At 47.6% G+C, this 15239-nt stretch overlaps 1 protein-coding gene across 1 annotated transcript in view; it reads right to left on the bottom strand.

The window, feature by feature from the left end:
• The window catches only part of CAMTA1 (calmodulin binding transcription activator 1), an 857550-nt gene extending 847025 nt beyond the window's left edge, over window positions 1-10525 (bottom strand). The window contains exon 1 of the mRNA XM_043573691.1: window positions 10412-10525. Coding sequence (XP_043429626.1) covers window positions 10412-10456 — 45 coding nt within the window. The 5' untranslated portion in view covers window positions 10457-10525. The remainder of the gene's footprint in view (window positions 1-10411) is intronic.
• Between the last annotated feature and the right edge of the window lie 4714 nt (window positions 10526-15239).

Genomic DNA, 15239 nt, shown 5'->3' with positions numbered 1-15239 from the left:
TCATCAACTACAGGAGGCTTGAAAGATGCCACACGCCGGAGGCTCAGCCTCAAACTCGGCCCTGCAGAGGAAAACTCCAAATAAGATTTCTTCCAGAACTGCTCTCACGCAGTACTAAATTACAAGCGGTGACCTCCCTGCAGTGACCTCCCTGCAGGAGAAACGGGTGTTCAGGGCTACAGAGAGGACACTGGAGGGGCCTGCGCCATCCAGCTGAGGGGCGGGTGGGGGGGGGGGACAGAAAACCTGCTCAGACACAGGTAGCAGCAAGTGGGGGGGCAGCACGCTCCTTACAGGACAGTTAACTACCACCTACTGAAAACAGAAGTCTCAAGCAACAGTTATTGAAAATATTTCAAGGCCAACACAATGCCCCGCCCCCCCAAAAAAGAAAGAAATCCAAAAGCATTCCAAAAGCAATTTGTGTGGAACATAACCTAATATCCAGGCCTCACCTCTCCAAATTTACAGGAGCTCCTCCACTTTAGTCAAACTGCAACCAAAATGCGACTTTATGACAAAGGAACTGCAGCAGAGGGCTCTGAACTTCACGGAGGAGCAAAGCCGTGGCGTCGATATGCGTGCAACACCGCTCAGTCCGCAAAATCATGAAGTAATCAAACGGACTGTTTTTAGGTTTCAATCTGTTTCACCAGAAATCCTGTCCAAACGACACTGATGCAAATCAGCATGAGCAACTACAGCTCTATCGAAACAACCCCAGCATCTTATCTTTTGTTTTACCTTTTATCGCTGATTTATGGGCTGACTAATGGTAAACTGATTTGTGCCTGTGCCAGAAGTCAGTTCAGGAATACAGAAGGAGAAAAGAGAGTTAGAAGAGCAAATTCATGAATGAAAGTGCTGACGTCATAGTTCAGCTCCCGGCAGAGCTCAGGGTAGTCTGTGAAGAAACAGTGTACCTTTTGGGATGGTAAATCGCCAGCCATTTAGTAAAGGAGATAAAACAGAAAAGGCCCTGGCTCAGAACCGGGAGGGTGGAAAAAAAAAAGAGAAAGAGAAGAGGCTGGATTAACCTTTTCCTTAGACCAAAAATGAAAAACACACGATGCGTATGCCACCAACAAGCGTAACTCCTAAACCATGGAACTGTTTCATGGTACCGTTAAAAGTAGTATTTTTTAAAGATACAGTTAGTGCATCTCTAAGTAAGTAGAATATAGTCCTATTCCCACCTTCAATCTTCCTCCTACCACATGCCATCACGTTCAAAAAAAGAGCACATAATACAGTTTTAGTTCTTCCTGAAAACTACCTGGCACTGCCACACATACCCCACCTAATTTTAAGCAATTCTGAATACAATGGGGTGGGACTCAATGACCTCAGGCAAGCTACTGGAGTTTTTATGCGCAAGGGGAAAAAAATGCTTTTATCTAATGATGTAATATAAACTAATAAAAAAAGAGATTATAAAAAATTTGATTTACTTAGAACTATTAAAAGCGGCTGGTGGTGTGGACTGTTCACATTTTTCATCTCTTGCCAGGGCTGAAAATACAACCCGCGATACAAACTTCTGTAAAGTTTAGACACAATTTCCTAAAATCCTTTCACGAAGGACACTTAAGGAACTGGTTCCTAGATGCCCAATGCTTCCCAGGAAATTTAAGATTATTGCATCCTTAGAAAATCAGCGACCCCCAGAATCCCTGGTAACCTTGCTCCAGAGCCCAACACTACAAGGACATCGTCTCTTCTTTACCATTCATACGGCTTAAATAGCCATTCACCCAAAATGGGATTTTTTTTTTAATTTAAGCAATAAACAATTTTGCCAATAAACATTTTAAAAAGAAGATCTTATTAAGTTAAAATGCAAACATACCGGTTTTATCTGTAAATCTAAAACGTTCAAAGAGATCATCTCACATTTCCACCACAAATATCTTTGATAGAACATCACTACCCCCTTGTGGATTTGCAATAAAAAATCCTTATCTTTTATGTTCACTTTTTAAATATTTCATTCTGAACTTCCATTAAAGTTTACATTTTCTTCACTAAGAAGGGTTATTTTATTCCAATTACTTTTCAAAAAGAGAAGAAACACTTAACATTTTAAAATAATCAATCCCATAGGCTTCTTCATCTTCCAAGCATCTCCATGTTGGGAGTGTCCTTTAGACAATAGCTATGTGAGCCAATTTCAACGTGGTAACCTCACCAGCATTCCGTTCTTCCTCAGAATATCTGACTTTACACTCCCAATCACCACTTTAGATTAGCTTCAATAATAAATGGCTATTTTCTTCACTGTTGCATCTTTTTTCTACTTGATAATTTCACACTTCATACCAATCTCTTTTTATGGCTTCCAAATGGTTCGATATCCAAGTGCCCCAGAAAACCAATGGGGCACGTATACGTACATCCTCAGAAATAACTTTTCAGACGAGGATTAAAAACCAAATCTAAATTTCAAAAATATTAATTCTTGATCGTATTACTATACCTTCAGAAATGCGTCCTGGCAATCTCAATCAAGCCCAATGAAGGAAAACAGATAACACCTGTTTTTCAAAACTAGAAAGAAAGGCTTTGTTTTTCTCTTTGTTTTTAGTTGCAGGACTACGTCTGGTTGTATCTGCGTAGAATTCTAATAAAACACAGATACATCTTGTTAAATGCATACTGTAAAAAAGATAAATAAACTTAAACATCTGGTTTATCACGTGTTACAGACACCAGATTTAGCTTAAAGTATACAAATCACCTCCACAATAACGTACAGGCTACAGAGAGAAAGTCTGAGTCCTGACTAGTCGCACTGCCATTACCGGGAGCTGACTCCCCGTTTTCTCGTAGATGCTGAACATGAAAGTAGGAACACGGTAACTTACTATTCTTATGAGAAGCAAACCCCAGTTTTCACTCCAATGGTTAGATAGAAATGAAGGAGGAAAAACGACCCACTTTGCAAGTGTTTTTAAGAAACTCAGTACACAATCTTACCTTGTGGTAACCTAGAAGGAAAAACGAAAAGACACAATGCGGGGTCCGCTAGATGACCGAATGCTATGTGTTCCAAAGGCTTTTCACATGTCCACCCCAGTGAATACTGTGCACATAAAAAGTATCAATTAAGCAACACGTGCGAACTGGTGACTGAACTGCAGAATAGGGACCGTCAGAGCCCGCCTTCACGGTTCGCTTTTGGGGTTTTGTTGTAATTGCTGTTTGGGGACTTTTTTTTTCTTTTCAGAGAAGGTAAAGGGAGATACTCCAGATGACATTAGAAGTAAAATTAGTGGTGAGAGTAATGCTACTCAATTAGTCTCCAAGCAGTAAGAAGTTTAAAACCATTAAGAACTCAGATCCAAACATCTCTTTCAAAGTATGTTACTCTGTCCCCTGGTAACTACAAGACCACACTGCACACAGCAGAGTGAGGAACACAGCCCCACTCCTGCGCATCCTCCCCCCAGCCTTTCTGCGAAGTCTCAGGCAGGGATACCTTATGTGACTTGAAAGGCTTGGCTAAATCGGAAAAAAATAAATAAATAAAATGTGACTGCACTTTTCCAAAAAGGGGGAAAGGACTCGTGTATAAGAGAACATGCAACTCTACTGGAGCAAAATACTGGGGTGAATGTAGAAGAACTATTCAAAAAATACCTCCGGTCATTCCATCTTATGACGCGATCATCAGTTGAAAGTAAACAAACAATCGTCTAAAAAAAAAAAATTTTTTTTTTAAGTGGAAAGTAATGTGGCTGACACTTGGCTTCTCTTTGCAGTGGGGTACATAATATTTCTTTTTTAGTCCAGGGTAATGAGCTAAAAAATGCTCAGGAAGCATTACCAATCTTTACACAAGGAGGCCCATGACCTTCTACAAGCAATGGCGCTCAAAGCAGAAAGATGCAATGCAACCTGAGAAATACACAGCCAGCATACTGATGGGGGGAAAAAAACACCACCTTTTACTTCGTCCCACCATATGAAAAATCAGGGACTGGTGTCCATTCTCAATAGATACAGGGAAACACTCTCCTTACCAATACGGGACAAATATCACGGAATGGAAGACGAGCACGCGTTTGACAGAATGGCAACGCATCTTAATCACAGGAGAAGGGCACTACATCCGAGGACGGCACAAAATACGGGGGTTGGATAGTGTCTGGTCAACCTGTATCCTGAACCTGATGTGGGGTGCAAAAAAGAAAAGGAAAAAGAAAAGAAGAAGAAAGAGAACGACAGATGACACACTATACCCTGGAAAAGAGAGTGAATGACCATGCGGCCCTATTCGTGTTATGTGGCCAAAGAAGCAGAGCACAAGAACACTCCCTACTCTCACCCCTAAACACACCAAGGACCATAGCTAGCATGACAGTAACATGACAAGACCCCACCTCCTTGTGAACAAGGTCCCAAACGTAGTATATTCGTTGGCTCTGCCCAAAGAATTTTACCATTACCAAGCCAAAGAGACAGAAGGAAGCTGGCTAAATGCAGCAAAAACAAATTTCCAAAATCCTACGTGAGGAGTCCCAGACGCCAGAAGGACACAGTGTTTCACCCGGGCTCGGTCTCCACTTACAAATACTACTATCACCCCAGCCTTGTGGCCTGAAGCCCGTTTTATCCCTCTGTCCCTCGGGAGACAGAAGGGATACTGCCTCTCGCTACAGGATGAGAGGAATGGTGGGCGCCCCCCTTAACTAAAAACCGAAAGGCTACAAATACAGTAGATCTGCAAATACCTCTTTATGACAATGGCAAGGGCAATAAGGAAACTTCTTCACGTGGGAAGGAAAGGGAGGTAGGCCTTAGGTCATCTAGAACATCAAAAACTGGCATGATAAGTGATTCTAGAAGATACGGAACACTTTAGAAAATGATCTGTTATAATGGAAACACACATCACCTGTCACCTCAAAAATTCTTCAGTCACATATTCACGTGAATAAAGGACACTGCCAAACCACACACAACAACCCTAAACAAGAGTTCTTAAGAGTGAAATACCAGCAGAACTGGTTTCTACAGACATTGTAATGGGGAAATCTGATTTAATGTAGAATGGAAAAAAAAAGTGCATGTCAGGTTACTTCTTTATTATTACTGTCATCATTCTGTATACCAAACCTACATCCAAAAACAATCAGAGACTATTATTTACCCAAAAGGGGCACCTGGGTGGCTCAGTCGGTTTAGGCATCACACTTCAGCTCAGGTCATGATCTCACAGCTTGTAGGTTCGAGCCCCGCGTCCGGCTCTGTACTGACAGCTCAGAACCTGGAGCCTGCTTCAGATTCTGTGTCTCCCTCTCTCTCTGCCCCTCCCCCACTCTCTCTCTCTCTCTCTCTCTCTCTCTCTCTCTCAAAAATAAACAAACATTAAAAAAAATTTTTTTTAAAGACAAGACACATGGGGCGCCTGGGTGGCGCAGTCGGTTAAGCGTCCGACTTCAGCCAGGTCACGATCTCGCGGTCCGTGAGTTCGAGCCCCGCGTCAGGCTCTGGGCTGATGGCTCAGAGCCTGGAGCCTGTTTCCGATTCTGTGTCTCCCTCTCTCTCTGCCCCTCCCCCGTTCATGCTCTGTCTCTCCCTATCCCAAAAATAAATAAAAACGTTGAAGAAAAAAAAATTTAAAAAAAAAATAAAGACAAGACACAAATAAAAGTACTATTGAAAAAGTATAAAATCTTCAAAGTCACGAAACAAACAAGAGTAGTGGTAATTTATACCAGGTATCTAGCCTAAGAATGGTCACCACGATTGAGCATTAAATTTACATAGAACACGTTCTGGCAGCAAAAGTGTAACAGCATCTCATACAGTTCTTACCATCTGAGGACATGAAAGATACCAGTCAGTCATAAGAGGAAATTAGTTTTCTGCCCCTTCTTTCTACAAAGGATGCATTTGATTTTCTGTACTATACAAGACCTAGTATGTTCTATACTATACCTGGTAGGCTGCTGTTCAAGCGTTAAACAAGCATTCCCACCAACCATGTATCTAAGTGACCTAAAAGTTACGCCTACCCATTTAAAAAGAAGACTGACCTTACTTTTTTCTACACATACCCTGCACACAGTCTGAGGGAAAGCTGCCCTCCACCCTCTCCCACACCCCCACTCCTGCAGGGAGCGGGTAAGAGTTCTGGGGGATAGTACACTATTCAGAGTATATTTTTGTAAGACTACAATCCAAACAATGAAAACCCAGAAAAGAATTCCTTGAAAGAATATAGAAAAAGATAAACACAAGACTCATTGAAATGTCATTCATACTAAAAGGTCTCAAGCACAGTCACATAACCCACAGATCCCTGAAGCTCAGTGAATGTCTCCAGAATGCACGCACTCAGTGATGGGAACATGGATGCAAAAACAACTCCTCTGCAAAGGACAAATTCAAAGGTCCCACAAAGGAGGCAACAGACACAACCACGAGGGGAAAGAAAGAGAGCAGGAGAATCACCTTTTGTTGCTTTTTCCATAAGGAAATCAGGAAGAAGTACAACTGCACACGACGAGGATTTCCCGGAACCTAGGGAACCTAGGGAAATGGGAAATGAAGAATGGCCCAAAGCAATGAAGGAAGAGTTAAAAAAAAAAAAAAAAAAAAAAGTTAACCTACAAAATGGGCTCCCTCAAAATCAGAAAAAAAGTCTAATCCCACCAGGCACATGGGCGAGACCCAGCATAAACAGAGAATTAAAATAACACCACCTGACACTAAAGAATTGGCTATTTTAGAGAAAAAGCCTAAAACTAACAAGATGGAAAAACACAGGTAAGCAGGACGTATGAATACATCTCCAGGAACACACAAGAGCAACCCTACTCTTTTGGAAAGGAAAACCCGAACCAATCTGACCTTGAGCAGAGGATGCTATCCACGCATCCGCACTCCAAATCCACTGAATGAGGAGATGGAGAAACCCAACATTTAACAGCAAGGTAAGTCTTCAGGAAGACAAGGGAAGATATGTCCCATGAATCACCCAACCCTGTCCGAAGAGCTGGGGCGGCAGCGCTGAGGGGGAGGACAGAGGGATGTTCTAACAAGAAGATGTGAGAAAGAAAAGTCCTTCAGGGAACCCGTCTAGCCTGACTAGCTGCAAGAGAACACTGTCCACTGGCAGAGTAAGGGAAAAGTGGACTTCCCATCATCTAAGGGGACGAGCCACACAGAGCACAACTGCATTTGAACTCAAAGAGCCCAACTTTACACGCTAACCTCAAGTGTGCTCCTCCAACCCTTACCATTTTCCTTCCGCTGCCCACAGTACGGAGCACCCCGATTAGCAGGAGACCTGGGAAGGCAGTCGGTGGTAGGCAGGACAGGAAGGGATCCACCACTGGAAGTGAGATGGGAACGCTCACTCTCCTGGGCACACCCCAACATCTACAGCAGGCACTCAACTCTCGCTTTCCAAGGCTCGTTAATACCACACCCTAAAAATACACAATTCCATCAAGCTGAGTATAAATACAGACAGAATGACAACAGCATGAGAACTTTTTTAAAAAACTAGAAATGGAGATAAAAAGTGCTACTCTGGGGCAGCGGGTATTGTGCCCACCGGGTAACTCCATGTGACCTGAAGGGCAAAGTCTCGAAGTCAAAGCCTAGCGCTGGCCCAATCTTCCAGATCACCCTGCCTCCTTCCTCAGTAACCCGGGCAGGGAGAGTGTCCTTGCGAGAAAAACGCTTAAAGGTCCAAATGCTCAGAGTCTGACAGAGCTTGTTGGGGAGGATCAGGCTCCACACTAAGCCTGTCAAAAAGTGAGACTTTGCTGCTGAGTGACAGCAGCCAGCAGCCATTCCCAGCTCAGGGAGGGAAGGGACTGGGGGCCCCAGAGGCGGCTCCACCATCGCCCTGCCCCAGAGCCAAATGGGCAGACTGTGATACTCAGGACAAACATGGACAACAGTCCCTCCCACCCGATGATGAAGTGTCACCGGCCTTCCCAAAGGTACCTTTTCCTAATGTGCACAAGCTCTCTCAATTATTTAAATGGCCAAAATAAAACAGCGACATATTTACGGCTGCTCATTCCTAGTTCTGTCACAGAAACACATATTCTCACCCCCTCCTCTCAATGCCCCAAATACACGAAATCTCTGTCCCCTACACAGCAGTGAAGAGATCAAGATGAGAACCTTTCACCCTACGAAGAATCAGGCAGAGGTTACTACCCCTAAATTCAGAATGCCTAAGTTTCAGTGTGCATCAGCAAGCACTCTACACTTCATGCACTCAGGGACTTGGTGAATGCTCAGGATGCCACTCTGCTTACTCCATACAGTACAAATGACAGATGAAAGAGTGGTAAGAACTGGCCATTTATCAGTGAGTTTTCTGATTCCTCTAAGGTTAGAGAGTTACCGACAACAGTAACGTATGTCCCTATCTGTACACATCAAGGTCCCCACCTACACGCAGAACGCACAGCTAGCCATCTAACCCTTCCAACTTACCGCGTACACGTAGCAGATGTGACTTTGTCTGAATGCATACGTACATGTGTGTACGTATAAACAAATGCATGGCATCATGTTTTTCGCCAAAAGAGAACCAGAGCAGTAAAAAAATAGAAAGCATCCAAATTTCCCCTTCACCTGAAGGCTACACTATCAAAAAAAAAAAAAATGTTCAGATCCCATGAGAGACAACACGAGGCCAAAGGAAGGTTCTAGTACAACAAGAAGCACACTAGCAACCCCTTCCCGAATGGCACGTGGGCGACATGAGTGTCTACACTCCCTTTTCTAGATGGAAAGGCATATGGCTTCTTCTTACCCAGCCAACATGAATACAATTTAAGAAAAATCAGAAAAAGTCAAGGTAACAGGCTCACTAAATATGGCTGACGGGGAAACCGAAGCCGCAAGGATATGGGCTCTCCTAAAAAAGAAATGGGAAGTTTATTTCCAGGGAAGGTTCAAAAACTCTTGAACGTAGAATGCACAAAGTCAGGTTCTTACTGCACAGAAGACAGTAACGGGACCGCCAAAACACAAGGGCACGTGACCATGTTGCGGGTGGGGTGGTGTCAACTGGTGAGCGCTGCCCCCGCCTAGGAGGCAAGAGTAGGCCGGAAGCAAAAACAGACCTGGTTCTGCTCAGACACAGAGGAGTAATCACCGTGACCCCTTCTTACTCGGGTTCCAGGCACAATGGAAGCCCTGCCCTACATCTGATCCCGGGCCCCCACCAACACCCACACAAGAAACTCTGAGGAGAGAGAACACGCTAGGGGAGACAGCCAAATGGGGAAAGGAGCTCTGGAACGTCCAGTTTCTCCCCTAAGAAAAAGAGGGCAACTCAAAGGGTATTCAGGAAATGAGCTCACCCTAAACCAGGAAAGTGAGCAGAGAGTATGCATAATCTGTAAGAAGTATCTGCTTTCCTATTTAGAAATGACTTCAGAGCTGCACAGGCCCCCACTACCCACTGGGTGAGGAGGGAAGAAGAACATGGGGAGCCCGAGTCCCCTTGTCCTGGCAAAAGGGTCACTAGACGGTGTGCAGAGGCCCCAAAAGCTTCCAGAGAAGATGAGAGGTTGAGACAGACCCCTCTGCCAAAGAAGGATCAGGGTCACAGAAGGTAAAGGGCAAGGAGTATGGAGATCCTCACTTGCCATAGAAACGGAGACCCCACCCTCCTGGCTGCGAGGGGTGCAAGGGCAGGAGTAGGATGGGAACGACTGCTAGGGGCGGGGATGCTGCGCAGGCCCCCTTCCCAGGAAGGGAAGGGGGAGGGGTCACACGAGGCCCTTCGGCCCGGGGACGCTCAGCAGGAGGGGGTCCCCCTGGCGGGGAGAAGCACGGGGACCCCCGCCGGCTCTGGGAGGCGCCCACGGGGCTCGAGGGTGATGCTGGACGGAGTCCGCCTGGCCCTGCCGCCCGAGAGCCAGGGGCGGCGGGGCTGAGCGCCGACCGTGCCCCCGACAGGGACCGGCCCGGGGCAGCGGGGCGCGGGGCCGGAGGGGGCCCGAGGCGGATAAACTTTCCGCCCCGCGGCCCCCACCGGGCCCGGCGCGGGGGGCGGGGGGCCGCGCCGCGGGCCCGGGAGCGGCGGGGATGCCCGGTCCGGGTGGGGGAGGCGCCGGCCCTCCCTCCGCCGGCTCCTCCTCCTCGCTGGGCCCGGCCCCCGCCCGCCGGCCCCCCGCCCCTCCGGCCCCAGCCCGCCCCCGGGTGGGGGTGTGCGGCGCCGCGCTCCGCCGCCCGGCGAGTCACCTCAGGACCCGGCCGCGCTCCGCCCCCCCACCCGCCGCCCCCTCCCCGGCCCGGGGCGCCCGCCCGCCCGCCGCCGCCGCGCCCCCGCGCTCCCGCCCGGCGCCGCCGATGCCCGGGATGTCCGGCGGGGCCGGGTCCCGCCGCCCGCCGCGCCACCCCCGGCCCCTCACGCGCCGGCTCTTACCTTCCGGCTTGTTTTCGGCAGCCATTTCCCCTCCGCGCGCCACATCCTCCTCCTCCTCGCGACCGGGACCCCGAGCGCGCGCCTCGTACCGCCGCCGCCGCCGGCCCAGCCACCCCGCCGCCGCCGCGCACCCGCCCTGGCCCCGCCCCGCGGCCCACGCACTGCGCCCGTTGGGCCGCGCGGCTGCCACTCATAGTGCCCGCCACCAATCGCCCCGCACCAGGGGTCTCACTACTCTCCGGGAGGAGCGTCCTATCCGCCCGGCCCATTGGCTGGTCACCACCCAACGGAATGAAAGGATTGGTCAAGAATCAACGCCCCCTCCCCACCCACTCCCAGGAAAGCCCGCCTTCCGGACCTAAACAAAGCTTCCCAGTGGTCAGAGTCGGAAAGAACTGCCCAGTCAGGACCCGGCCGACACCGAATATTTCCTCGAGGCCGAGACGTGGCGCTTTGATTGGGCGTTACTACAGTGTTTCCCAGGCCGTCCAGACCAATCAAAGGGGGTTCCCGGAACTCGGGAGCGGCGAAGGGAAGCCCCGCCCCCGAGCGTGACCGTCAGGAGGAAGGCGCTCTCTCATTGGCGCGCTGGGGCTTTTCCCGCGTGCTCCCGGGGCTGAAGGACGTTCCCGGGGAAGCCGCTGCCGGCGCGTGGGGTCCCGGTGGCAGTGGAGGACGCGGCGGGATCTCCGGAATCCCGCGGCCTGCCGCTGCCGGGGGACACCGCGGCCCGGGGCCTCGGGGCCGGGGTCGGCCTGGCGCCGCGCTCCGGAGCCCGGTCGGCCCGGGAGCCCGGGCGTCGCTGCCGGCCGTGGGGGAGGGGCGCGCCTCCCGCCAAACCCCGCCCCTTCCCCTCCCCCCCCGGCGCTCCGCCCCTCCCCCCCCCCCCCCCGCCCCACGCCCGGGCGCCCGCGCAGCCGCGGCCCCTCGCGCGGGTGCCCGGTCCGCCCGTGCCCGCCGGTGCCCGCTTTTCGTTCCCCACCCCCGGTGCGCTCCGTTGTCCCCCTTTCTGGCGGCTTAAAATACTGAAACTTTATTTTGGTCACGTTGGCCATGTGACCCACAGAGCCGATGACTCATAACTGCCTGTCCCAGGATGAGGCCGCCGAAGGAAACCTTGGAGGAGCGCTACGCCGCGGCGCGCCCGCCCGGAGGGCGAGGCAGGCCAAGTTTCCTTCGGTCCTGGGTGTAGGGTCGTGGTTCTTCGCAGCGAATGTTCCAGCGCCCGCGCTGCGTGCGGGGTGGGAGGCCAGCCTGGAAACAGGTCAGGAGCACCCCGCGGGGGACACGCGCGCCGCCGCGGCCGCTCCGGAGGGCTGTGCGCACGCGGGGGACCGGCGCCACCGTGGGTGGCGGGGTCCGGAGTGCCCCCTCCCAGGGAAATCGGCAGTGGCGCACGTGGGCAGGTGATACCGGAAACAAAGAAAGGGCTGAGCCCTCCAAGTTTAAGAGAAAAAGGAAGAAAAGTTGAACGGAAAGCAGAGCTCCAACCCCTCTGTGTGGATCTTGCGTGGCTTGCAGTGGGAACATTTCATTCCTCAGATGTTAGGTTTTTTCCCCCTTCCTACCGTTGAAGACGACTAGCAGAATCAGCGAAAGGTCCTCGTTCGAGAATTTTGATGTTCGGATTTGACTGCCAAAGTGAATTCTGTGCCAAGCATAACATGCGTTCTTGTGGTGTTCACAAGTAAAAATTTAAGTTTGCCAGGAATAAAGATGTCCCAAAAGAATGCTTTGTATTAGACACTCGTTCTTCAACAAACCTTAATTTTATGAACCTCAAAAAAAATGCAAAAATTTAACAACTAGGGTGCAATATTTTATCGATCGGCATTCTTAATAGTACCTATGTTGACAATTTGAGTAGTGAAACGTCCTTAAAAGTGCTGGTGGCATTGAAAATTAGTATAACCCTTTTGAAAAGCAATTTTACTGTACGTATTAAAAGCCATAAAAAACGTCTGCATCTGTTGACCCAGTAATCATACTTCTGGGAATCTATTCTAAGGAAATAACACTAAATGCCAAAAAAAGCTATATGTGTGAAGGTATTCTTCATAGGATCACTGTATTTATTACAACAAAAACTTGGAAGCATCCTAAACATGCTAATAATGTTGGGTATTTAGTAAGTACATTGTTTTATATCCACACAATGGAGCATTATGGTAGTCACAGACCTCAGAATAGTTTACCCATTGCTAGGTGAGGGGGAAACTGTTCATTTATCATATGATGTGTTTCTAGTTTAAAACAAAAAAACAAAAAAACTGGATTTTGTAAAAAGGTTAATACAAAATACACTAAAGAAATAACATTCAGGTGATGAGGAATGGGGTTGTTTTTTAATTGTCTCTGTTATCTATAACATGGTCCTAACTATACAGCTTTTATAATTGAAACATGTATTGAAATTAAAACAGGATTTTATCCAGTGCCTAATGGAGGCCAGACACTGTTAGGTTCTGAGGATGTAAAGGTGAATAAAGTTGAGCGTCTCCCTCCACAGGTCTCGCAGCCTAGCAGGGGCTAACAAACACAAACAACAGGTCACAAGTCAAGCTGCAGTGGGGACGACACGGAGGTCATGAATGTCACCAGAACTTGAAATAAGCAAGGCTGTCATAGCAGAAAGCACCTGTGGGGAAGCTTCTTAGACTCGGGCAGAAATGGCAGTTTTCAAAGTGCAACCTGGAAACCTTGGGGAAGTGACGGGATCCTTGGGACTCTTTCTGTGGGTCGACAAGGTCAAAACCGTCTTCCTAACAATACTACGTCAGTCTCTTACGCATGTACGGTGGAGTTTTCCAGAAGTCACATAATACATGACGTCAAAACAGACTGAGGGCAGAAGCAGCTAGGAGAATCTAGTTGTCTCTTATTAAGTGACATATTAAAGAGATTTGCAGAACCATAAAACAATGCTGCTCTTATCACTAACTTTTTCATTTTGGAAAACTTAGTTACTAAAAAATATGTATGTTAGCATGTAATGGTTTATTTTTTTTTGATGAGCTCATACATTTTTTTTTTAATTGCTGTAGAGTATATACGTGATAAATAAACATAACACAGACAGAAAGCTCTTTGGGGTCCTTAATAATTTTTCAGAGTGTAAAGAGATCCGAGATCAATGGGTTTGAGAACGGCTGGCCCAGAGGATGAGATGTTGGGGGTAGGCTGTGGCTGGTTGGCTGTGCTGTCGTCTAGGTGAGTTCAGGCTGCTGTAACAAGGGACCAGGAACAGTGGCTTGTAACAACTGAAATTGATTTCCCACAGATTAGAGGTCTGAGATCAGGGTGCCTCCTCCCACTATGGAAACCAGAGAGGGGAAGCAAGTCCCCTCATGACTCTTAAAAGGGCACTAATGCCATCATGGGGCCCCACCTTCATAGCTTCATCCAATACTCATCATCTCCCCATAGCCCCACATCTTAATACCATCACATGACTGGCAGGCTCCAACATACAAACTGGGGGGTGGGGAGGGACAAAAATATTCAGTCCATAACAGCTGGTGTTTGTCTTTGCTTGAGAGGTTACCAAGAGGTGGGCATTTCCAGTCTGGGAAGCCACTTAGAAAGTGGCTAAATGAGCCCATTTATAAAGGAGAGGAGTCGGGAGAAATGCTGGACACCCTACCCTATGAATCCTTGCCCATTTTGGCCCCAATGTTCTTCAAGGAAAGAATTCTACTGTCCAGGAACAGATGAACATAGGTAAATAAGGGGAATATTAAATGATCGCTTTCTCATCTCAAAAATCATTCTAAAAGAGTGTTCTTTCCTGGTCAGCATAATTACAGTGATTGTGTATCGTGACAGGTGATGAAGATAAGAGTGCCAGGACTTGAACATAGTATTGGAAGTCCTAGCCTCAGGAATCAGACAACAAAAAGAAATAAAAGACATCCAAATTGGCAAGCAGGAAGTCAAACTTTCACTCTTTGCAGACAACATGATACTCTATATGGAAAACCCAAAAGAGTCCACCGAAAAGCTGCTAGAACAGATCCATAAATTCATCAAAGTCTCAGGATATAAAATCAATGCACAGAAATTGGTTGCATTTCTATACACCAATAATGAAGCAGCAGAAAGAGAAATCAAGGAATCGATCCCATTTACAATTGCACCAAAAACCATAAAATACCTAGGAATAAACCCAACCAAAGAGGAGGAAAATCTATACACTGAAAACTATAGAAAGCTTATGAAAGAAATTGAAGAAGGCACTAAAAAATGGAAAAATATTCCATGCTCATGGATAGGAAGAACAAATATTGTCAAAATGTCAACACACCCAAAGCAATCTACATATTCAATGCAATCCCTATCAAAATAACACCAGGAGTCTTCATAGAGCCACAACAAACAATCCTAAAACTTGTATGGAACCAGAAAAGACCCCGAATAGCCAAAGAAAACTTGAAAAAGAAAACCAAAGCTGGAGGCATCACAATTCCAGACTTCAGGGTGTAGTACAAAGTTGTAATCATCAAGACAGTATGGTACTGGCACAAAAACAGACACTTAGATCAGTGGAATTGAATAGAGAACCCAGAAATGGACCCACAAACATATGGCCAACTAATCTTTAACAAAGCAGGAGAAGAATAGCCAATGAAATAAAGACAGTCTCCTCAGCAAATAGTGTTGGGAAACCTGGACAGAGACATGCAGAAGATTGAAACTGGACCACTTTCTTACACCATGCATAAAAATAAACTCAAAATGGATGAAACACCTAAATGTAAGACAGGAAGCCATCAAAATCCTAGAGGAGAAAGCAGGCAAAAACCTCTTTGACCTCGGCCACAGCAACTTC

This window comes from Prionailurus bengalensis, chromosome C1 (assembly GCF_016509475.1).
Source record: "Prionailurus bengalensis isolate Pbe53 chromosome C1, Fcat_Pben_1.1_paternal_pri, whole genome shotgun sequence".
In the NCBI taxonomy this organism is placed as follows: Eukaryota; Metazoa; Chordata; class Mammalia; order Carnivora; family Felidae; genus Prionailurus; species Prionailurus bengalensis.
This window is presented reverse-complemented; position numbering and strand designations above follow the sequence as displayed.